This window comes from Solanum stenotomum, chromosome 12 (genome assembly GCF_019186545.1).
Source record: "Solanum stenotomum isolate F172 chromosome 12, ASM1918654v1, whole genome shotgun sequence".
In the NCBI taxonomy this organism is placed as follows: Eukaryota; Viridiplantae; Streptophyta; class Magnoliopsida; order Solanales; family Solanaceae; genus Solanum; species Solanum stenotomum.
In genome coordinates this window covers 11,625,080-11,651,064 of record NC_064293.1, presented here as the reverse complement: position 1 = coordinate 11,651,064, position 25,985 = coordinate 11,625,080, and the positions used below count along the sequence as shown (strand labels likewise).

Genomic DNA, 25,985 nt, shown 5'->3' with positions numbered 1-25,985 from the left:
TATGAAGATTATCATAATTTACTAACCATTTTAAAATAACCATAAAACAAGTTTTGTTAGTACAAATAATAAATTAATAACTTAACAAGTAAATGTTTAGATAAAGAAAAATAAAGAGGTACAAAAGTAACCAATAATGATAATCCAATCAATATGTACATGCCACATAACTCAATAACTTATCTTTTAATAAAACAAGATCATAAAAAATAATTTCTTTACAAATTATTAGCTTACAAAACTAATTTTACTTTTTAAATATACAAGTGATCAAATTAAAAGTTTGCTCAAAGTAAAAGCAACTTGTTGGACTCATATGATTTTGAGATAGTAAGACAACTAATGATGCATAATCAGAAGTAAAATATAAAATAGATTATATAGTAATTTACCTTGTTTCTGAAAGAAAAATAAATGCAAATATTTTTACCTTCTTTATATTTACTTTGCTTCAATCCTTCAATAATAGAACAATCGTGCTGATAACGTGTTGTAAAACTTAAGAACAAAAGAACAATATAAAGATGAAGACAAGAAGAATATAAGACAAGAGGAACAATATAATATAACTTTCTTTCTTTTAAGTATTCACCAAATTTTCAAGTGTATACAATATGAACCCTTATGCCTCTATTTATTGTGTAACATAGAGGCATACAAAAAGTTAGTCATAAACATGACATTAACATAAATATAATGGAGGAAGTTATGGAAGTGAAAGGTTACAAGAATAATGGTTATAAAGTTCGAGGTTATGATAATCTTCATAATGGAGGAACATAATGGAGATAATGAGTGAAAATAACTTCTTGATGTAATGAACATTCACACTATAATATTTTATAACAGTAAAGATTAAAGTGTGTTTTAAGTCGTCTTCCCTTTTATATATCAAAGATGTATTCTTATTATTGCATTTCCTACCAAAAGAAAAAAACTATTCGTTTATATTTTATTAAGAATAGAGTATTAGAAGATTAAAGGGACCCATCCTATATAGAAGAAAAATACAACCACGTTCTGTTGTGTGCAGTTTATTAACAAAAAAGTTCATAGATCTACTGAAACAACCGGCTGAAAATTTTCTAAATGTTACAACGTAGCCTTACACTTACTGGATGCTAATAACCCGTCTCCTTTCTTTTATTTTTTATTTTTCAGTTTAAGCAGCACATGATAGCCCATTTTATACATTGCACAACACATCTAATAGGAAACAAAATTTCTAATATTACGACATACAATATTCTTCAACAACTTCTCTAAATAAATTGTGTCAAAAGTAGAAACAAATTATCACATGATAATTTGATTAGAATCCGGCTCTCAGCTGCATTTAAATTTTCAACACAGGCACGGCCGAACCTTACTAGGAAGATCCAAATTACAAAGTGAAAGTTCTTCACAATGTACGACCAAAACTGGTTGGTTAAATTCACAATGTAGAAGCTTACGTTTTCTAGTTAGGCGTATACTTTGATAATTGTCCTGACATTCTGTATGGTAGGAGTTAGGAGGAAAGAAAGAAGAGCTCTATTTTCCTATCATCTTGAACATAAAATGTAACACTGGGCAGAGAGATGATTTCACTCCTTAACCTACATAAGAAATAACTAGAGTGATACATCCTGCAGCAGTAAAAGAAACAAAGGACACGCTGTCCTCACCACTTTCGACAAAAGATAGTTTTCTAGTGTCGTCAAAATTCATCAAGGGCTCAAAACCTTGGAAAATCATCAACACGAATTCTCCCTCTTAAATGTGGGTGGACAAATGAACCATGGGAAGGGTTGATTATATCAGGGATGAGCAGAATTTAATGGTACATGTAAAGCATCAGCACACTCAATTGGGGTATGCATAAGTGGGTTCCATCTATCAAACACTATTCTGCCACCTCGGCCAATCCTTCCACGAGGGTTGAATGTGCGTCCAGCTACGCCATTTTCCATTGAAGAACCTGGAGGTGTGATACTTGCAGCTGCCAATTTTTCTGGATCAAGAGGTTTAGTAAACAGGAGAAGTGGCTCATTTGGATCCTACATCAAATCAATAAGAGCAAAGTCTGGTAATTAGTTTAGTACTATGAGTGCATTAAGTTCAATGTATAGCACGTGCTTAGATACAAAGGACAAGTAACTCATGTGAATCTATGAATGATTAAAGAGGAGATTAAAAAGAATTATCAAAAGAGTAGGTAAGCACCAATTTGTGGAGCCATCCAGGTGGGACATATCGTCGTTTCAACTCTCGCTCTTGCCTCATGCTTCCAGCAGACACCATCTCTGGCTTTGAGTCAACGAAGGTAAGATTTGGCGAGACATCAAACTGAGCATGTGGACGGCTAATAGCAGCATCATCCGAGTCAACATATTCCTCCTCACTTGAACCAAACATACTTGGGAAGGAAGGAAATCCAGGAAGAGCCAACGTGTCCTCGAAAAGCTCAATTTCATTCTGGAAACCAAGAAACTTACTATTAAATTCAGAATCAAAGCGCATTGCACATAAAATGACCTTAAAGCTTATACCAGAGAGCTGAGAACCAGTTATGGTGCTNAACATACTTGGGAAGGAAGAAAATCCAGGAAGAGCCAACGTGTCCTCGAAAAGCTCAATTTCATTCTGGAAACCAAGAAACTTACTATTAATTCAGAATCAAAGCGCATTGCACATAAAATGACCTTAAAGCTTATACCAAAGAGCAGAGAACCAGTTATGGTGCTAAAAGATATTGAATTGAAGAGGTCATGGCTATATGGGCAGTTGACAAAAAGGCAGTTGGCTAACAAAGATCTGTCCCACAATCAAAGATAGTACTTTGCCATAAAAAGTTACCTCCACTTTTAACCTATCCAAAATGATATATCACCAGCCCATTCGGCACAACCAACTTTTAATGGATTACAAAATGTTCTTTTCCGGTACTGTTTTAAAAAAAAAGTTCTTTTCTAGTACTGCAAATGGAGTTGATTCATAGCAGCATGTAATATAATTGACTCAATTTCATATAACTCAGAAAGCAATCATCATTAAAAAGAGAGTAGGCATACTCATAAAATGCTGTCCCCTGTTGTGACTTGTGACGCAAAAAAAGTTATTTCATTGTGGATTGTGAAACAGCAATATCACTTCAGCAAGTAGGTATTACAAGCATAAAAGTTGCAAAGGAGAAAGAGAAAATACCACACTCTACATACCTTGTGTTTCATTTGAAGTCTCTGAAGACTAACCTCACTCTCCACAACCTCTCGTTTCTTCTCCTCTCTCTGCATATAATCACATCAAAGGAGTTGAAAACTGCTGATAAGGTGATCAGAGAGATAGACTTTGTAAAGGTCTATAATTTCTTTATTTTGTGGTAACAAGCTTAGAACGATAAAAGTACATGCTATCCATATCTTCACATTGAAATTTTTTTGGTAAGTCTTCCACATTGCAGTCCATATATATTTAAAGCTAGGCCAAAGAGAGATGGCAAAAGAAGAGTGATGTGGCATCTCTATTTGGCCAAGAATCCTATTTATCTTTTTCTCTTCTTTTTTTTGACAATTTCTTCTATTTCTTCTTGTACAAAAATTTAATGTGTCAATTACTACTCCACTCATTCATATTTTCACAACTTTTTATTACCATAACCCCTAAATAATTAATAGTCGTCTTAATGCAATCATTTGGCATTCCATATGGTAGTCCTATAAATGGAGACACTAACAGACTTTGTTGCAAAAAGAAATGATCATATTAGTCAAGAATGTCACCCTCGAGTGTCACCCTTCTTGAGTATCAGATATAGCAATAGGCCACAAGCAACCGGTTGTAGTAGTGTAGACAGACAGATTTTAAATAGGAGAAATCATATGAAATCGATTCCACCCAAAATAAGTACATTGCAAAACTTATAAGTAGCTTATGCAGTTTTGACATTGTTTGATTGTTTGCAATTTGTAATATATAGAAAATTCTATAAAACCAACTCAGGGAAGTAGACAGGTAGCAGCAAAGTTTGCATATAAACTTATGCAAAATTGTAATTCCTCAAATTGTTAACTTATTAGATTCATTAAATACTGCACTTTGTAACATATCATGCAATATGTTCTTATAATTGTTGCTTATCTTTATTTTACAACACATTTACCTTTTCTCTCATAAATTAGTTGTTTCCTATTTTTTTTTCTTCATCTTATTTAAGTTAAGTTGCTCGGACTCTTCACTTTTGGTGCCGCACCCATGTCGACACGATGTGGGATCCGTACCCGATCTGGGCAACTGGTTTTGGGTACTTTGACCAAATTCGAGAGAGAAATTCTAGACAAATTCAATTATTTCTGTAATCAAAACAAAAACTAAGGTAAAATTGAAGAAAATGAAATACCTTGTATTTATAAATTTCTATTTTCACTCTCTTTCCTTTTATCTCCTTCCGGGATTCTCCTCTTGATCAATATTTTCTCCTCAAGTTTTCCACATAATATTTAATAATTTAGGTTTCATAGCTCTATTTTAGATATTTGAATTATTTTTAGCTGAATCCCCGCACCCGTATCCAAATATGGATCTGTATCCCCATATATTAAAATTTAGATCATAAAGGATCTGACTTGTAGATCCTCCGCACCCATTTCAGGCACCCGAGTCCGAGCAACTTAGTATTTAATAATTTCAAAATTTGCTCTTTCTAACTTGTGGTACTTATGCTATTCAAGAAGATATTTTAATGTTACTACATAAGAGAACAAAGTTATTAATTAATGCCTTCCCTCTGTCCAAACAATCAGGAAAGCTAATTATCCATGGTTAAAATGGTGAGAGTGTTTTTGTGATGATGCAGATTAACTACAATCATTATTGCACAATCACATCATTATTTATGAGCAAGAACCCCCCAAAAGGAAAAGAAGCTTCCTTTTTAATTTTTTCATATGTAGCAAAACATGTATAATTCAATCGAGAAAAGAAGATTAATTAGACAAGTCATTGTGAGAGACGAGCATAACTCTTAACATTCAATTAATTTTAAATTTGGAAAAAATACAAGTATAGTTTAATCAATTTTCATTTTTTATTTTATTTTTGTATTTTGATTTTGTTTATTTCAAATACAAGGTATACATCCTTTCAAGAATAAGATTCCAACACAATTTAACCCAAACAAAGAAGTTGCAACATAAAAATTTAAAATTCATCTTACAAGGCTAATTAGGAGCTCATCTTCCTAATGATTTTTTGTTGCTTATATTTAAAATAAAAAATTCATTCATATTTATAGTAAAAACTTAGCTTCTTCATTATGGATAATAATAATAATTTAAGCATTTTATTTGTGAGAATTAGCAAGTTTAAGATGAGAAAAAAAATTGAAGTATATTCTTTAATATGGAAAATGTATATATTTTTTCACGACCACGTGAAACATGGGCTGTTTTACTAGTTATTCAGAAAGACAAACCTTAATGAGAGCCTCAAGAATGGTCTTTGATTGGTCAAGGCTGCGCCTAACCTGTAGAATATGAGACATACGATTTTATACAATACAATTCAATTTTAAAAAGGAAGTCAACACAATCTTTAGCAGAGCCTCTGTACGAGATGCAAAGTATCCCTCTAACCTATTATATGGGAGGCATGCTAGAGGAAATCAAGTCAGGTAACAGCTTTTGTAACTTAGTTCATCATTGTTATATCACCGAGACAATCATCCTATGTTTGAGAGAATTAATCTCAGATATGCAAATGATGTCAGGCGTAGGCACCAAAAACATTGGTATGAGTGACCTACAATTTGCAACTTAAATCCCACCATCTTAAAAAGATGTTCAAATTCATTTTGGAAAACAGGGAGGTTGAAACACAAAAAATCGCGATTATTCTGGTTTGGTGTTGCAATACCATGTTCATGCAGAAGTTGAAGATGGATTGGACAATAGTTACAACTAAAAGTACATAAACTGAAGGAAATGAGGGTGATAAAGAATGGCCACTTGGTTGTGCCAAAATTTTATAGTAAGGGTCACGAGCAGACTAAGAAAGATGCTGAGCAAGATCTGTGATGAAAGAGTGGCCTCGGCATGTTCATGCAGAAGTTGAAGATGGATTGGATGATAGTTACTACTAAAAGTACATAAAATGAAGGAAATGAGGGTGATAAAGAAAAGTCACTTGGTTATGCAAAAAGTTGATAGTAAGGGTCACGAGCAGACTAAGAAAGATACTGGGCAAGATCTGTGACGAAAGAGTAGCCTGGGCCAATAAGCAGGGCAAGGACACGATAACACAACCACAAATGAAAGCCCTGTTGGTAATTTGTTTTTTTCTAGTTGTCAGCACGTGCAGAAGAAACGAATTGAGAACTCCAACTGTAATTCCCCACTCACCTGGCGAAGCTTTTCAAATGACTGCACATTGTTTTCCCTCCTTTGCATCTATGACAGAAAAAGGGAAGTAAAATAAATGCCTCATAACAACTAATCATCTAGGCCGATGATTTAGCAAGAATATTTAAGGTCAAAGTAACCAAAGTCGCATACCCTCCTTGTGTGAAGTCTGTGAGCCTTCTCTCTTGGCCTAAATACATTATATGGATTGGTATCACTAACAGGTGGAGGAGGCTGCAAGAATGAAGGTAGAAAAAGCAATCAGAAACTCAGAATGTAATCACTTGTAACTGGTGGAGTCACAGAACACCAAATCTAAATACGATTATCTCTTACGAGGGTGCATATATCAAAAATCCACCAAAATGAAATAAAGAAAAGGAACCTTAAACTTTTCAATAGGAAAAATATCACCGGTCATATGTTAGAAAAAATTTGTGCAAATAGGAGCGATGATGCAACAATATTTCATGTGAGAATTCTTGCACGAAAAAATTGATTAAACAGGAAAAAGCAAGACAGAAAAAATGAACAGTGAATGCAACATTGGAACTTTTAGCTTTGAGGGATATGAAACAACCAAAAACATTCTATTTGAAATATCTCACTCATCGTCAAGAATGAGGACAGGAAATTAAAGAAAGGGAATGTGTAGCATTAAGTGCTGAAGAAGCAAAAATACCAAATTCTAATTTCTAAGGAGCTTCACTGATACACATTTTAGTATTTTCTTCTACAAGTATGGCCAAAAATTAGACACCATTAATATTATTGCATGATATGAGTCCAGCTTTCTCTTCTAATGGAAGAGAGTAACTTCCCAAAATAACATGCAGAAAATCTCTTTTAGTGCTTGAAAGATATGTTGAAATTAATATGAAGTGATGAAAGAAAACAACATCAATAGAAGAATATGGTCATGGCTTCAGTTGATGCTTATTTGAAGGCCCAAAAATATCAAAGAGAACCAGTAAAGTTGTTTGATATTGCCAGGCAAACTGAGAATAAAATGACAAGCACTGAGGTATACCTGTCATAAGAGGAAATTAATTTAACAAACAAGAAGACTAAATACTGGAAAAACTCAGATAGACGTAGAAGAGAAGAGAAGAGAAGATAAGGCCAAGACAGAAAGAGGGAATAAATTGGTTTATGCAAATTTTCTTGGTACTTATTGAAATTAATAAGAATGTAAATTCAAGGAGCTACATTCCCTATTTATTTCCTTCTTCATTCCTATTAATCCAGCTCCCGAGTATACATTTTCAAGAGAAGAAGTGTAACTGAACTAGCAGATAGAGATTATATATATTATCCAACATGACAATCAAATCACAACGAATTCAAAAACTATTAAGGACAAAAAGAGATTTAAAAATCACCAGTGAAAAGAGTGTTAGATTATTTACTAACATAATAAATTCAAAAATGGAAATCTCTGACTTTAAGAGGCTAACTAACTCAAGATATCTCTTTACTATTTCTTCTGGATGAGTCTGTCTGAAGAATAAAATTCAAATGATAAAACCATCAGAGAAAATTCGGGGAAGGGAACCTTGTCCATATGTTTTCTACAGAACAAACTAATGAGTTATGGAACACAAAGAAGATTGCTTGATAAACCATATATGTACTATGAACCCCAATGCAATCATTTATATCTGGATTACAATACAGAAATTAAAACTTGACCTGCAAACGCCGAAGAATAGGCTTCTGCCACCGTTCCCGCTGGTAGACAAGAAATGTGAATTCCAAGAAAAAGAGATGTGTGAGATTCATCTTTAACATATCAAATTACTAAAAATCTAGCAATGCTGTTAATAAAAAAGAAAACATCATAGCACCAATTAATTAGTCAAGCACTTGAAGTCCATTGCATTTTGGTACATAACTGAACAATGATTGAGATATCAAGAAACTTATCACCATGCATATCAAGTCCAGTATATTTAAAATTGAATAGGAAGTTCTTTTTTTAAAAAAAGAAGGAAAATAGGAGGCACAAGCTATCCCAGACACCACAGCTATCGAAAAACAAAAAATAGGAAGTCTTGCATCAAGTCATATAACCACATACAATTTTTTTTGGAACTTCTATTTTATTTTAATTTTTTAAACTTAAACACCATACAATTTGTTTAATAGATGTTTTGAACAATAATCCTTAGGACTATATATATCCAGTAAATGAGGTCTTCTTTCTATCAGAATGAATTACCTAATAGAAGCCACATATCCGTTCACAACCATTTAAGATACATAGTTTCAGCCATCCCAAACGATCCAAACTGAAATTTTTTGTCCAAAAAGGATTGCATTAGCACCTATTGTGTATAGTTGCTGATACAAACATGATCTGAAATTTGACAGGATAGGTTCATCTGTAGACTTACTGATTACAATGGCTACTAATGATCATGCTAGTATAAGAACAAGTGGAGAGGAACTTCATAGATGTCTGTTGTATCATGTATGCATACAGATATCAGTTTCAATACCAACTATAATAATCCCTCCAACTGGAATCCCATTCACTTTTTCTTCATCAAATTACACAACATAAAATGATGTTAAATCACAGTATCACACAGCATAAATTGGTGAGGAATAGGTACCTTGTCTTTCCAGTAAGTATAAATTGACTGGAAAATTCCATATTTGATTGTTAGAGATTGCAATGCCTAGATTTCAGGGAAAGAAAGAAAGGTCAACCATTAGACTCAACGCAAGCCAACTCTCTTTAGAAAATAAGTAAAACTACTGAATTACAACACTCAGAGAAGCAAATCAATCTCACAAAAGAAAACCAGTCATGACATCTGAAATTAAGATCACGCAAGAAGCAGAAAGCTCTTGTACATGTTATGCATTTATAACTGAACAAATTAAAATATACCACCCCCCCCCCCCCCCACCCAAATAATGTTGCCTCCATACCTAAAATATGCATTTATTCAATACATAGACATAAGTTGCAGACTGATGCTTCTCAGTGAAACAGTAATTTTCAGACATCTCCTACAAAAGATGTCGTCCCTTTCTATTGAACTGATTCAACGCATATCAGAACACGGAAAATTTCAACTTGACAGTAAAAAATGCCAAAGAAGGCCAATGATCTCAAACTTTCTTTACATGATACGTCCTTTGAGTTTAACACGATTTCTGTCTGAAAACTGATATCACCTCTTCAGGTCCTTAACTGAGAATTTTAGAAGTTAACAGTAATCTTCATGTTAATTAAAATTAGAACCTATCTCTTTACTTACCAAATATTTGGAAGTATGAGAAGTCCATCATGTATAAGAATCGAACTCTTTGGTCTCAAAGTAACCCTTCTTCAATCAAAGACCAGAAGCTACACATAATTATCATTGGATTTTGGTAGTTCTCCGTAGAAGAAAACAATTAACCATTGGGGATACCACAACATCGGTGACTTTCTGCAACTGTGCAATATAATTGCATCCATAATTCAACAGCTTTATGTGAAGGCTTTTTTTCACGATTACATAAAAGAGCAGGAAAACAATGGACCAAACAACCAAAAGAGACACTAGCTGGCACTAGAAAACTTATAGCACATAATGACTCCTTTGAATATTCCTTCCATGCATCCCTTGAGATCATTTAGTTCATCGGATCACTTAGTCAAGAAACAAAAGCAGAAGGACTACAAAAAGAAAGAAATTGTTTTGGTTCTTCTTCTGATCATTCAACACATTGCCTCTAAGAATTCTGTTGTACTTTTGCAGACTAACGTAAGAGGTAAACTAAATAATGAACATAGGTTCTCTACAAAGTCCACATTAACAACAAAAAGATGAAACTTATTACCAAACAAACAGTATCAACTACTCGAAAGGATCCTTTTAAATAACAAAGCAACAAAAAGTCAAAAGTAAAACCAGCAAACGAAACATATTAAGCAGAGACATTTTCACCTCAACAGAAGCATCGAAACTTAGAAGCACCGGGATAGGTGAGTTAAGAGTAGGAGTAATCACTCCTGCTCTTTCTCGGGCCTTGTGATCTAAAACCTCTAATTTGTGCAGAATGGTCTCCAACCTATATCAGGCAAAAAGTAATGTCTGAATAAGCAAATCCAAAATTCAAATCATGAACAAGGTTTATATAATTGGATAGTAACAAGATGAAGATAATGTATAATTAGAGAAAATCCTGTGGATGAAAGAAAAATATTTGAAGCAAAATACAGAATAAAAATAAGATAATGAAGACGGATAGCAGTGTGAGGGAATAGGGCATAGCAGTCTGACTGAGTTGGAGAGCAACAAGGAAAACAGAAGTGCTCAAAAAAATGCTGGTCTGTTAGCTAGTCAACTGTAGGAGAACTTGTAAGGATAAACTAAGGAAATAAAGCATTCTATGCTGCTAGAGCTAATGAAACTAAGTAGAGTGAAACGAGACAGTGACAAACAAGTTTTTGGCATATAAGAAATTGTACCTCACATGATGTTAAAATCAGGTTAGAAAATGGATGGGCTAGTTAATATGGACTGTCAGACAATACGCAGAAGACTCTTGATCAAGGTAAGGTCAAGGTAGGTAATCTAAGAAGATCCCAAAAATTAATGAGCTTTTGCTTTAAACATCCATGTCATATAACATGTCCCTGTATTATGATCACCTTTGCCTGCGCAAGCTTTGACCTCCAGAGCCATGTAAGGATTCCAGAAGAATGGCTTGAGCGTCAATGTGGTTCAAAGCATCAAAAGTGAAGTCAGGTTTCCATTATTGAAGCACACCGGAGCACTTCAGACAACACTGGCAAGATCAGAGAGAGGCTCTTCCCCTAAAATTGGGCAGTCATGATTTATTAGCAACTATCTATGTAGCACTTCAATTGGCTAATATATAGCTTAAGAAGTTGTAATATGAGTATATAATGGAATCATTCTATCTCCTCTTTTTTTATAATGGGATGGTGGAGTCCTGGCAAACTTGCTTGCACCTCGACTAATTTTACCGGGGATCTGCTACCTCCCACCAACACAGACACCGGTAGCTCTACCAATCAATGCTTGGCATATGAGAAGATATCACCTTTATTGACCACTAGGCCACACCCTTGGGTGCAGAATCATTCTATATCCTTATTTTTCTTAAATTTTGATTTCTAGGTTGCCTAAGCACTAGTGTCGTGGTCACATGTAGTGCCGATGAGTTATAATGAAACCTGCACCGGAAATATCCATAATCCTTTCTTTTTTTTGGTTTTAGATAAGATAAAGACCATAAACCATTAACTTTGGATGGGTTTTAGCAGGTCTTAATTCTTCTCTTTTTTTGTGAGATTAGCACGTCTTACTTCTTTTGACAGAATGAATAGTTGCAAGTACTAGAATTCACCATATCCACAGAAGTGCAACAATTAATCCAGTAAATACTAGTAAAAAAATAATTAAACAGTGCAATCAAGAAAATGGGAAGACCAACTACCAGGAGAAACAGATAGTAATCAGTAATCATTCAAAAGTACATTAATGAGGTATGAATGAAAACAAGACTGCCACCAACCAATTAAACAGACAATGAACACAACACAGTATACATGTAGGAGTACAGTAAGATTTTTACTTTTCAGCTGCAAGAGCCTTTCTCTCTCTGTTTAGGTCTTGAAGCCAATCTTCATCCTCATTGTCAAGATCGTACTCAACAAATTCTCCAATCTCGGCTCGGGCTATAGTTAATTTAACAAAATTTCAGTAAGTTCTTTTTTAAGATAAAGGATAAACAGCATATTTCAGAAGTTACTATCAACTTTGAAGAAAATCAAATACTAGTCATGCTCTTCGCATACCTCCTCTAGCATGTATATAAGATGTTGGCTGAGCAAAAGTGCGTGAATAATCTCTTTCATATGTATCCACCACCACATACTCGGGTATAGGTATTTCAGGAATAAACTTCTTGCTAGAAGTGTGTTGTACCTAAGGAATAAATTTTTCCAGCACAATCAATTTAGCAACAAATACAACCTATCCAGATATCAAACCTAAATTCCACATCTTATTCTGCACCATAAACTTCACAGTTTCGAAAATATTCTATGATTCTAGTAGACAACTTCCAGTGGAGTTTAAAGCAAGAACAGTTTCCTCATATTGTAAAAACCAAAAATGTTAAGATCTCTTGATACAAATTTTAAAAACGATAAAAAGAAAGATAAGTAAACTTCTGAAAGTATGTTGATGGCATCTAAGATACAAGGAAATCAAAATAAATTATTGAATATCTAATTTTTCATCTCTCGCTTAAAAAAAGGTGCCCATTTCCCAAAGAAGTTGAGTGTACTGCACAGCAACAAACTTTTAACATCTCAAACTATCCTTCTAGTATTTAGGATATACTAGTNTCTGCTAGTTTCCATCTTCTCGTCTCCTTTTTGTGCTCCTTTGAAGCCTCTCTCAGGCAGAAACATATCCATTCCATAGCTTTCTTGCTCATAACTGACCTCGTCATCATCTTTCTGCTTCTTTCAACCCATTCATACCATTCAGACTTGCTCGAGTTCCATCTAGTGATGTCGAATGACTTAAACCCAGCGTTAAAATAAATTCTATTCTCTTCCATCCTAGGCTAAAGTGTGTAGCAATTATCACAGTGGGTGATAATTGTTGGCTTAGAAAGAAAAGGCTAAGATTCCGGTGGTTGCTGCCGGAAAAATGGTCTTCTACTGCCCTAGAAAGTAGGACAGAGAAAGTGCATTGGTATTCGTGCCTGGGAGTATCACTATAAAAAGTTTCATATATATCCTTGCAATATTTTACAATTGGAGAACTCTTTAATTATCACAGACAACTTTCTCGGAATATTCCTCAGTGAATGAACTAAAAATGGCTTCACTTTGTTTTCTGGTGCTTCAAAAGTAGAATAGGTTAAACAAATTAAGAAAATTATAACCCGTTGTAATCAGACATTGCACCTTAGTGTCTCACAACGAACGTTTCCCCAAAAACACCTTCACACCAAAGATGCCTGAAAACTTTGATTTGGGGAAATACAGTCTTAAAACCATCAAGGCCTTAAAATTCTGACAACAAGTACTTTACAATTCCAAAGATCTGCATCTCTTCAAGAACACCACCAAATAAAAGAAGCAGCAGTCCACACTTCATCATTCAAAACGAAAGAAGGAAGACCACATTTAGCAAGTAAATGCTTGTCAGGTGGCTCATACTTTTATCATTCAATAACACCAAACCATCAGTAACACTGACCTAAGTAAAAACTAAAACTACAATAACTACTGTCATTTCTAGAATGATGAGTCTTCTGATGACTTATGATCTCCTATTTTAATTAGAGACCAGTAGAAGCGAAAGGGAAACAATACATAAAATGATTTTCCCATGAAAACAGAGTTTCAAGTAAGAATTAGAAATAGGAACAATTCATACACCATATCAGAAGCTAATCTAAAAACCACTAAGTCCATAGTATGCATCTCTTAAGAAACTTGGAAAACGTCTCTAGTATGATACTATAATGAATGGATTACCTCCTCTCTTTTTTTGGATATGTTCACTAATTTGCTTAAGAAAACCAGAACCCTCCTCTATGTTCAACCATTAACAGTATATAGTTTTCAACTTGTCTAACAAGATAAGTACACCACACCAATAGAAGCCCTCAAACACACAGTCATACAAGCTTCAGAGTACCTTTCTTGAGCATCATGACTTATTTTATCATGAATTTGTGCAAGAAAAATTGTTTTGAGCATTCTTTTATAAATGTCGTAAAAAATCTGACTTTAGTTCAAGACAAAGAAACTGAGTTGCAGGGTATGCATTATACTTCCAATAATAGGGAAAACAAAATACCAAAAAGCCATTGCCCAACACTCTGCATAGGCGATTCTCAAGACAATTAATTCCCTTTTGTTTAACCAAAGCATGTAAATTACATTCGTACATACACTTTAGTTAAGAAGATATTCATGGCGCCAAATCCAAAAACATTGAACTATTATGGTTATTAACAGTAAGTTATCAGCAAATAGAGATCACTTACCACTAGACTAAAAATTTCACAGAACGTATGAAGAATCCAAAGCTCATTTTTTTGCATCTTTTTAATAGCTAAATGTCTGAATGATCTTTCTCAATATTGAGGAAGAAAATGAAGACCTAAACAGTCATTTCATCTGCATACTCAAATATATTTCTCTAGAGCTTTGTGTTCTACTAACGCTAAACATACACATATCAAACCATGCAACATTAACAATCAAATAGGAACAAGAATGCAGTAGATTATCAAACTTGATTTCAGCAAACCTCAATATCTGCTGCTTCGGCAGCGAGACGAATGATTTGATTGCGGGTATTGGACTGTGAATCATCATCTTCAAAATCCTTTACAGATTTTACAATAGGTAACTTCTTGTGAATGTCAAGTGGACGTGGCCTAAATGAGAGTCTACTCATTATCACGTCAACTCATTATCCAGACAAATAATGAAAACTTGTTTTTTTTTTCTCTTTTTGCCAGCTTCCGCTCTGCATTACCACAAACAAATGAACTCGAAATTAGTGCAAAATAGAACACAGTTAAGAAATAAACTGTCAGGTCATCTCAGAATTCAAATGAGTCGACTTTGACTACCTAGTCACCATTTCAATTCGAATACAACGGTCGAATTTACCTGTTCCCAAGGCGGACTTGCTGAAAACCTATCGGTCGAAATTTAGCACAGGAGAAGAGGTGTTACGTTCAGGGATGGTGATCGACGACGTAGATATTTTGAACGGCTAATCGCCGGAGAAGAAAGAAGATCAATTGCCTCCGGCCGGTTAGGGCTTTTATAGGGGCTTTTGATTGGAATGAGATGTCGCTTAACTCGACAAGTTGAGACGCACACCTGTACCAATACTCCGTATATTTTGTTAGCTTTTGCATTTTTATAAGTAAAAATTACATTTAATTACATCTTATCCCTATATTTTCTCAAATTATAAAAATTATTTATAGGATTTCGGATACATCATTAAATCTGTAGATACATAACTCACAGATTACAAATAATACATTACTTAATAGGAGAGATATATCTGAGAGTATAAAAATGTATCCGATGAAGATTTTTGTAATTTTTTTAAAACGATAAAGAATTTTAGAAACTATGGTAAAATAAGATGTGTATTTATATATTTTTTCCTTTTTAGAAATACTATTGATTTATGTAAATTGGATTATTAGGTTAACAAATTTTAAACGATTTTGTAAATGTTTTTATTAGACTGCCAATTTGATTTCCGATAACTCAATAAGATAATATTAAATTATTATTTTACCTCTAAATATATAATGGTGACTTTAACATTTTATCAATTCTATTTTTCTAAATTTAGTATTATTTCACTCGTAAGCAAAACAAACTAGCTTTTCTATTGCAATACCTTTTTTCTTCTCTCCACAAATTAGTGTTACCTTCTATATTCTCAATTTTATATTTGATTGTGAAAGACGAACAATTAATGTTGTTTCCGCAATTTATTGTATGAGTCTTTAGAACGAATTTAACAATTTTGTCTTAAACAAAATTGATTAATATAGAAATTTGTGTTGCACTTCTATTCGTGCTATTATTTTTATTTTATTAACAACATTGTGTATGTAAAATTATATGAGTATTTTCTTATCGATTAAATCGAAAATCAAATGGTTAAGAGATCAAAACTGATAATAAATATCTAATTGATTTGATTATCAATTTAACGTGTTCACACATTGAAAATCGATAATATATAATATTGAACGGAACCAACCGATGCGCACCCTAATCTTACATCTAACAATGTATATAAAAGTATGTGAAAAAACATCAATCATAGTTATGCTATAATGAGTTGTGTGGTTTAAAGGATGGAATAAATAATGTTGTCTCATAGATTGTGAGGTATTTTATGAGATTAGTTATTCCACCATATATGAATTAATTTTATGTCATCTTTGAAGTATAAATAATAGAATACATAATTCAGCACTAACTAATTCTCATAGTAAATTTCACTTCTTTAAAAAAAAACATAAAAACATGGCTTATATCAAGTTCTAAAAACTAGCAAAAATATTTATAAGTTTGACATAAAATTATCATTTTTGTAGTGAACTAAATAATACATTATCTAAAATCACAACATGATATTTTAATAAAATAAAATACTAATATCACATTTACTAGTTACTATAATTTGTCAAATTATAATTAGTTATGAAGATCCACTAATGAAAAAATAAATAATAACAACGATAGTAACTAACTATTCTTTAATATAATTTTTTTCATTTTACGGACAATCTTTTCATGATATTTTCATGTTAGATGACCAAAAGGATAAATAAGAATTGGTTGGGAACATAAACAGATGAATCATTTTTCTTTTATGAAATATAAAAGTTTGTAGTAAGTTTAGGGATAATGTATAAGTAGAGTTGTAAAAAAGGGCAGCCCAACCCCACCCGGCCCAAGTCTCGCGAGTCAAGAAATTTGATGGGCTAGGGCGGGCCGACCCTTCATTTGGAAGAGCTTGAAAATGCTCAACCCGACCCAACCCTAGAAGGGTCATAGGCTGGGGCGGGCTCACCCTTTTTTTTTTCTTTTTTCCTTTTTTTTTCTTTTCAAACTTAAAAGTCTATAACAACAAGAAAATGAAAAGATTTCAAATCAAATATGACAAACAATGGTATTGTTTCAATAAACTAGCAAAAAATACAGTGTAATCAACATGTATCTAGGATACTAGATACGTGTATCTGGTGTGATATATCCCAGATGTGCGAGCGAGATAAGAGAATGGTGAATCCATTTGGATGGCGAGATAAGAGAGTGGCGAGATAGGAGGAAAGCGAGGGTACGAGATTTGTCTATGTATCCTAGTTACATGCGAATCCATTTGGATAGAGTGTATCTAGAACAAATTACACCTAATTTTGAATTCACATATCCCAAGATACATGCATCTGGATGCACCAAAATTTAATAAGATTCGTAATATTACATAACGTACATCTAAGTAATTAGCTCATACACTAGTGAGATTTCTCTAAGTTACTCTTAAATAAATAGTTTTGGCCCATGAATCGACCCCAACCCTAGTCCCGGTCAAGCCTCAAGGAGCAAGGACTTATGAGCCCTAGTTTTAAATGGGCTTGAAAAATCATATCCCAACCCTACCCCAATAACGGTTTGGATTGGCCCGGCCCAATGGGCTAAGCCCATTTTGACGGCTCTATGTATAAGTACCCTCAAAACTATGATCGAGATCTCAGCTACAGATCTTAACTTAATTATGGTCATATTCCCCCCCCCCCCCCCTCCGAACTCATTTTTCCATATTTTCATGCACCTTTTGTGCTGACGTGACACCTTCAACCAGGTAAGTTGGTTGTGTTTGTACACACACATCTATCACGTCAGTAAATATATTTTTATTATTTTTTTAATCTTCTTATTTTCTTTATTTTGTATTTAAATTAAGCATATTTTTTATGAATTTTTTTTACCTTTTATTTAAATTTTTAATTTTTTTCCTTCATTCATTGTTTTTTCTCTTTTATTTTTTTATTGATTTTATTTACTTTGTTATTTTTTTGTCTTTTCTTTTTATTTGATTTCAAATTTAATTCCAAATGCCTCGTATTTAAAAATAAGTTAATTTAAAATGGATATCAAAATAAGTGAAGAAAATCAAATAAAACATAAAAAAAATTAAAACGTTAAAATTAAAGGATACTTTTTAATTAATTATTTTTTTTAAAAAATACACATACTTNCATATTACCCCCTCCCCCCTCCGAACTCATTTTCCATATTTTCATGCACCTTTTGTGCTGACGTGACACCTTCAACTGGTAAGTTGGTTGTGTTTGTACACACGCATCTATCACGTCAGTAAATATTTTTTTATTTTTTAAAATCTTCTTATTTTCTTTATTTTGTATTTAAATTAAGCATATTTTTTATGAATTTTTTTTACCTTTTATTTAAATTTTTAATTTTTTTTCCTTCATTCATTGTTTTTTCTCTTTTTTTTTTTTATTGATTTTATTTACTTTGTTATTTTTTTATCTTTTCTTTTTATTTGATTTCAAATTTAATTCCAAATGCCTCGTATTTAAAAATAAGTTAATTTAGAATGGATATCAAAATAAGTGAAGAAAATCAAATAAAACATAAAAAAAATAAAAACGTTAAAATTAAAGGATACTTTTTAATTAATTATTTTTTTAAAAAAATACACATACTTTTTTTAAAATAATTAAAAGTGAAGATAAAAATTCATGAAAGAAAAAAACAAAAAGTTTAAAGTGAGGAAGAAATTAAAATATATTTTTTTAAATAGAAAGAAATAAAAAATAATTAAAATATATATGAGTTTTAATATCAATAATTATGTGTACTAACTAATTATAAAATTACGAATTAAAAAAGGACATGTGTCCAATTTTTCACTCATTATTTGCCTTCAACCCTCTATGTCACGTTAGCTTTTAGGGTGTAGTTATTTCATTTTAAAGTTTAGGGGGTAATAAAATCCTAATTAAGTTAAGGTGTGTTGTTGAGATTTTGGTCATAGTTCAGGGGTACTTATGCATCATCCCTAAGCTTTATAATTTAAAAAGAAATCAATAACTATATTTTGATCCAAAAACAAGTTTTTAGTAGATTTTGAATTTTCAGAATTCGATTTTAAAATTTCACAAAAGTAGATTAAGGTTACAAAAGTAGATAAGGTTACTTAGTACCGTATAAAAAAAGAGTTCATCAAAAATGGTCATTTATATATGTAATATGTCAATACTGATATTGTATAAATAATGTATAATCATGTAACAAAATTATCATTAAGAAATCAATAGCTATACTTTGATCCAAAAACAAGCTTTTAGTAGTAGATTTTGGATTTTTAGAATTTGATTTTTAAAATTTCCCAAAAGTAGATAAGGTTACTCATATGTACCATAAAAAAAGGTTAATCAAAATGGTTATATATATATATCGATATCGATATTGTATAAATAATATATAATTATGTATATATTATAGATGTATACATTGCAGACCAATTTCTTTTCGATTGCAGCCAACTCAAATATGGTCTAAACAATTCCAAGATTTAGATATACATTGCTAACAACATATACATGCTTAATAATAGTATAATTTTCGAGAATTATTAATAAACTCTATATGTTTAATTAACTAAACATTAATTGCATATAGTGATGTTGAAGGGTGTTGATAGTAGAATCATTATTTTCTTCATTGTCCATTTATAACAAAAATATGCTCATCATGAAGAAAATGAAGTTCAGGTACTGTTTGATAAAAGTCCTCCAGACTGTTTTGGCAGTTTTGACTGCTCTTTGAATTTCCTCAAAAGAACAAAACTGCGAGGCCAACTGATTTTTGGTCAACCAGAACGAGAGAGGATAAATCTAGTGCTATTGATCAATCCATGACGAAGGATTTAATGTAATTTCTTGCATGAGCTTCAATAGCAATGTGACAAGTAAGTCGGTCCGCGAAATGTTAGTTTGTAATTGTATGGCAAGTGAAAAAGAAGTTGTAGCTAAGGATCAAAGTTTGGGAGAAATCTTTAATGAAATGTATGGTGCTAGTTCATACATTTGGTTAATTTGCTAGCTAGGGGACAGGGGAATACTACTTGTGAAACTGGATAATTTACTTGATACAGGGAAAGTAACTTTTGTTGGGGAATAATTTTCAAATATTTGTTTTTTATAAATTCATTTGAAATACCAAAAATGGCTTACAACTTTGTCACCGGTGAATGGTTACTATACAAGGATGGTGAACATGGATAATTTGCTTGAATATTGTTGTTGCAAGAGAATATAACTGTAATATGGGATGGTTATGCTCTCGGTTTTTGTAGCTATTATGTTATGTTGCAGACGATATCATCTTTTGAGGACGGTAGAAAAAAGGGAATGATGTATTTTGAGGGTCTACTGTGTTATGTTTTTGGATCAGTTCGTGTTGGCTGTTACACTAAGTTACCAGATTTCTATATGTATGCGAGTCAAGGATGGAACATTAGTATCGAGGAAACAGTTCAATACATCGAGAATCATTGAGCTTAATTTGGACTTGTTCTTGAAAGTTTTGAGTGTCTTTACAAGTGGATTCCTTGATTGGTGCTACTTTCAATGTTGATAGATTCAGTGAACATAAGATTTTGACAGCAATATAATGGGGCATAGCAAGCAGATCTTCAGTTCTGGTACAAAGGATGTTTCTAGCAGTGGTCAGGATCTCAAATTTGATCCTGAAAATGATGTGTATTTCTTAGATGCATTGCCCGATAATATTGGATGGACAGTTACATTTTTACTTTTGAGAGTGCCCTACACAATCCTGAGGATGGAAACATGTACGCTACTAGAGGACGTATAGAAGTACCCATACTTATAGGATTTAGTGATGTCATTGATGTTATTTTTTACAGTGATCTTGGTAGCGTGGAAGCTCAAAAGAGGCTTTCTTGGGTCGAGGAGAACAGTATCCTTCTCTCAGAGAAGCAACTTCAGAAGCTATTGTTGTCATTTCAATTAACTACTCCTCTTGGGCATGATTTTAAACCACGCCACCCTTTCGTTGATGTTGAGACCAGCATCATCTTATGTGGGTGGTATAGATGTGACAATGAAACTATTGGAGGAAATAATGAAAAATAAGTTAGTATAGTAGATAAAAAGTTTCCAGGCAACAAGCTAAGTCAACTGTGAAAAAACAGAATTTGTTTCTTATGTTGACGCAAATTAGAGCTTGTATGTCATTTCATTTTGTTGAGCAAGGTGATGTTATGAGACTACATCACTTCAAAACTCAAAAGGATGTGTCATTGTCGTTTGGTGCTTTTGATTTCTTGGGATGAAAACAACATCAGGTGCAACAAGGACAACCTTGGAAGAAGGAACCGGTAACCAGGAGAACAGTTTTAAGGTAATCAGTATTGACAAATAATGGCTCAGTTCAAAACAAGTAATGGAGGTATTTTTACCAACTGACGATAGATAACATGTCGGACCATGCTATGCCCAAGCATCATCTTTCTGGTTTAGAGTACAAAACAGAAAAGGTAAGCTACCAACTAAAAGTACAGGCAATAAAGAATCTTATTTCAAAAAAGCTACCATATTTCATACACTTGCAAGTTTACAAATAAACTAAAAGATTCCTGTCAAAACAAAAAAAATTACTAATTCTAAACCAAATTTGACCAACTGCACCTAAATAGTTACACGTGAAATCAACATGTAAATTATTGTGGAACCAAAACAAGAGCCAACCATGGAATTAAATGTTGATGAAATGACCACAACTGCACTACCATTCCAGACTTGAGCTTGTTCCTTTCTGCTACTTCCATCCAGTCATTCAATAACACATAATTTGAGCTTTTGTTCATGTCCCATTTTGCCAAATGAATTTTTGTTTGTTCAAGTGAAGGATCAATCAAGTTGAACTGAATCTTGTTCTTTTTGTTAGACACAATATCTCTCGTCTCCAACACCATTTTCTGTTGTGGTGTCAAGAAATCCTTACTCACCACTTGGTTGAGGGGGATTGACAGACGCATATGCTGATAACTCAAATCTGTATCATAAAGAGCTTTCTGAATTACAAGTTTCACTTGAGAAATTTGAACACCCATTCCTGAAATCTTCTCCTTCAACTCATCTGGCAAAACTGGAGGATCAATTATTGGCTTAATCTTTCTTCTCTTTTTCTCTCTATCTTCCAATTTACTCTGTTTTTCATCCAACAGAGTTCCAGTCTTGTTTTTCTCCATGGAAAGGTCTTCATCAACTGCTTCGATTGTTTTACGTTTAAGAGAGATTCGAATCTTCAGACCCTTTTTCTGTGACGTTGATTGAGACGGAATAACAGTAGGAGGTTTCTTTCTTCTGAAAAGTCTGCTTCTTTTAGCCCTTGGGAGAAGATAGTAGTAGTGATCAACAGAATGTTCACACATAAACGGATTCTTTCTAAAAGCTTCATCTTTTTCAACATCTACACATTCGAAATCAGTAATGCAGGAATCCTCTTTCGACCCACTACCAACATTGTCTTCCATTAGTATTCCCATGGAAAATTTTCAAGAAACAGAGAGAGATCAACTGTTAGAATGCAACAGCTTTGATGAATGTAATTAAGAAGAAGAATTGTTGATAAAGAGGGTTTATATTGTTGTCGAATCAAATTGGTTTAAGAAAGAGTGGATTCCTAATTTGTTAACGTTGGGGAGTTCTTGATTTTCTTGGACGCGCTAAATTTACACGCTGCTAAATAAGTTTCTAAATATGATTCACTTTAAACTTAAATCTTCCATAATTATATGCTTATCTTCTTATACTTGACCGTTTTCCTTTTTAGGTAAGGTAACATTATTTGATTGGGTTATAAAATTGAAAAAATAATTTTTGGAAAAGTAGTAACAAGGAAAGAGTGCATGAAGCAGAGGAAAATGGGGAATAATGAGTGCTTGTCAGTGTAAATTATATTTATTTAATGACATTGATTTGTTACCTAGAGACTATATTAATAATTTTAATATACCTCATAAGGGGTGCAAGTTACTTTAAATACAAAGACTCTATTCAAATTTGAGTTAGTGTAATTAACCATTGTAATGACCCGGTTGGTCATTTTTGGAAAGTGTCGTAAAATTATTGTTTTGTCCTTTCCGATCTTAATCCTGAGTCTTTCATGTTTGAGTTGTGAAAGTTGGTTTCAAATTTTGAGTTAAAAGTTGAGAATTTTGTAAGTTTTGAATTTGAAAGGCTAAAATTGTTAAAAAGTGGTTTTCGGTATCTTTTGAAGTTTCGAGTGTCGGAATGAGATTATGTCGATTCCATAAGTCATGAATGTAGAACTAGTTTTAGAGATATGTCGGTTTCAGATTCAGAGTCTCTTTGAGGATTTGAGGTCCCAAGTTGAAAATTTGTGGAAATTTAGCCTTAGGGTTGACTTTGGTCAACATTTGGGGTCGGGATGCTTGAATCGGAATTCTGAGAGTTTCATTGGATTTGGGAGATGGTTTTAGGCCTAGGTGAGGTTTTGGTTGAATTTTTAGAGGTCCCGAGCTTGTTTTGGCCTTTTTAGGCGTTATGTTAGTTTCTTGTGACCTTCACGAGTTTCGGATCAAGGAGACCTCAAATTCTTGTTTCGACGGTTCCATTGAGTTTAGAACGNAGGGTAGGGGTGAAAAAATGAAATTTTGAAATTGAAAATATTTTTTAAAAACAAACTTGATTTTTTTTTTGCGAGGGGGAGGGATGGTAGGGGGTGGGTGCGTGAGGGGTCAAGGGTAGGGGTGAAAAAATGAAATTTTGAAATTGAAAATATTTTTTAAAAACAAACTTAAAATATTTTTGGGAAAATTTTCAAAACAACAATATTTTAGCTTTAAGTGGGATTCCTTAGCAACATTTTCATTATTTATTAAAAATGTCATTATTTTAGTTTGTTAAAGAATTAGTTATGTATTTATTTTATTTTGATTAATTTGAAAGAATACAAATAATTAATAACATAATAGAGAAAATTATGGAACAAAAAAATTCAAAAAAGGTTAAAAAGATTTTAAATACAAATTAGTTACGTTTTGAAAAGAGCATAAATAGTCATCTTTCTGTCGAGCGTTTTTTTGCTTTCTTCTTAAGAAGATCAAAAAAAAAAAATTAAAATAATTTAGTTTGTCTTCCAAAGCTTCTTCAAGTCGAATACGGCATATTTTTGAAACATAATTTTTCAAAATCGACGACTATAAATTTGTCGCATCCAGTGAACAATCGAAAAACAATTAGGTATTTTTTTGATTTTTTTATTTGTTTGACTGAGATATTCATATATGTCGAGTACAAGAGTGTTTTTTTTTTATTGAATCAGTGAAATCTTTGTATGTATTGGGATTTATAGTTTTTTTGGACATTTTGTATCTAAATTATGATGTATAACGAATGAAATTGTTTTTTTTTTTAGTTTAATAGCTATTTTTTTCTGTTTGAATGCATACAATAATTTGTATCCCATTAAGTTAATGTAACTAATCGATCATGAACTATATGTTGAATACAACAATTTATGAATACAAAAGTGAGATGAAAATACAAAGTGAGTTTGAATATAAAGTTGTGAATACAAAAGAAATACTTTCTTCATTTGAAATACAAAGTGACTTTGAAAGGTAAAATACAAACTAATCGATCATGAACTATATGTTGAATACAACAATATATGAATACAAAAGTGAGATTGAATATAAAGTTGTGAATACAAAAGAAATACTCTCTTAATTTGAAATACAAAGTGACTTTGAAAGCTAAAGTAGGCACATAAAATACAAAACGTGTTGGTATTCAATTAGGTTGAATACAAAACAAAAGAGAAATACAAACTTGTTCACATATAAATTGAGATTGAAATACACAATGAATACCCAATAAAATACAAAATTGTTAGCATACAGTTAGAATGAATACAAATTAAGAAGGAAATACAAACATGTTGGTATACTAATTGAGATTGAAATACAATGTAAAAACAAAAAATGTGAAACTTTTTGATATATAGATAGAATGAATACAGTCAGCCCAATAAACTACTCAATTTAAACTATTTTTTCAGCTATATTCTCCATAACACAAGTTATAATTCAAACTCTTTTTTTCCGAATAAAGTAAAACTGTTTGTGAGTCATGTTGTATTCTCTTGCCGTAATTCCCACTCTTATATCTCAACATGTTTGATTAAATGTACAATTTATCCAAAAAACTGTTACAACCCAACTAATATATTAGGTCCATGTAGACTATTATGGAACCCAAAGCTACGTTTGAAATATATACTATAAGAACTTATGCCTCAAGTTCTCTCTCAACTCATGTAAAATATTCATGGGTCACTAGCAGCAAGTAGCCACAGATACACAGAGCAATAACTCCGTAATATGTAAATATCATAACTATTTGATGAATATCTAAACAAAATCACATAAAATTTGGAAAATTCGATTGTAAATCCATAATATATAGAATCGGTGATTTAAACGTCAAATCAAAATAAATCAAAATAGATAATGGAAATTACCTTGCCAATCGAGAAATCTGCTTGAATTAATAAAGAGATATCGTTTAACAATAGAGAGAATTTATTGATGAACAATAATTGAGCACCTTGAAGAAAGATAATCTTGAAACGTGGAAGGAGGGGAAGAAATGTGAAAGGTGGGGAAGAACCGTGAATGGTGAAGAAGAAGGTTAATGGATATTGGTTTAATTTTTTTTCTTTTTAAACGGTTATTGATATATAATTTGGCCCAATATAAGACTCTTTCCATAAATAAAATTAATTTTAAATACTGAAATCTGAATACATATTATTTTATAAAAATATTGTCATTCTGCCATTTTAAATAAATATTTTAAAGTGTTGTTATTTTAACTAATTATGTTAGGTATTATGACTTAATTGCTAATTTTCCCAATTTTTTTTGGGGGGCGGGGGTGTGGGTTGGTGGGGGGTCGAGGGTAGGGGTGAGAAAA

The 25,985-nt window shown here is 32.5% G+C and overlaps 2 protein-coding genes across 2 annotated transcripts; both read right to left on the bottom strand.

Moving 5' to 3' along the window:
- Positions 1-1,282: 1,282 nt before the first annotated feature.
- LOC125848392 (uncharacterized) lies at positions 1,283-15,275 on the bottom strand. The gene is made up of 13 exons (XM_049528248.1): positions 15,055-15,275; positions 14,687-14,908; positions 12,205-12,334; positions 11,982-12,084; positions 10,325-10,448; positions 8,996-9,061; positions 8,070-8,108; positions 6,531-6,611; positions 6,378-6,425; positions 5,453-5,503; positions 3,201-3,269; positions 2,206-2,457; positions 1,283-2,039 (listed from the first exon to the last, which is right to left on the bottom strand). The coding sequence occupies exons 2-13, from the start codon at positions 14,834-14,836 to the stop codon at positions 1,800-1,802; spliced, it is 1,353 nt and encodes a 450-aa protein (XP_049384205.1). The 5' UTR covers positions 14,837-14,908; positions 15,055-15,275; the 3' UTR covers positions 1,283-1,799.
- A 6,425-nt stretch (positions 15,276-21,700) lies between these two features.
- Positions 21,701-22,531, bottom strand: LOC125847100 (putative B3 domain-containing protein At2g27410; the record flags this gene model as incomplete). The annotated part of the gene is made up of 1 exon (XM_049526803.1): positions 21,701-22,531. A coding segment is annotated over one exon (831 nt), but the record flags the coding sequence as incomplete, so codon positions are not given.
- Between the last annotated feature and the right edge of the window lie 3,454 nt (positions 22,532-25,985).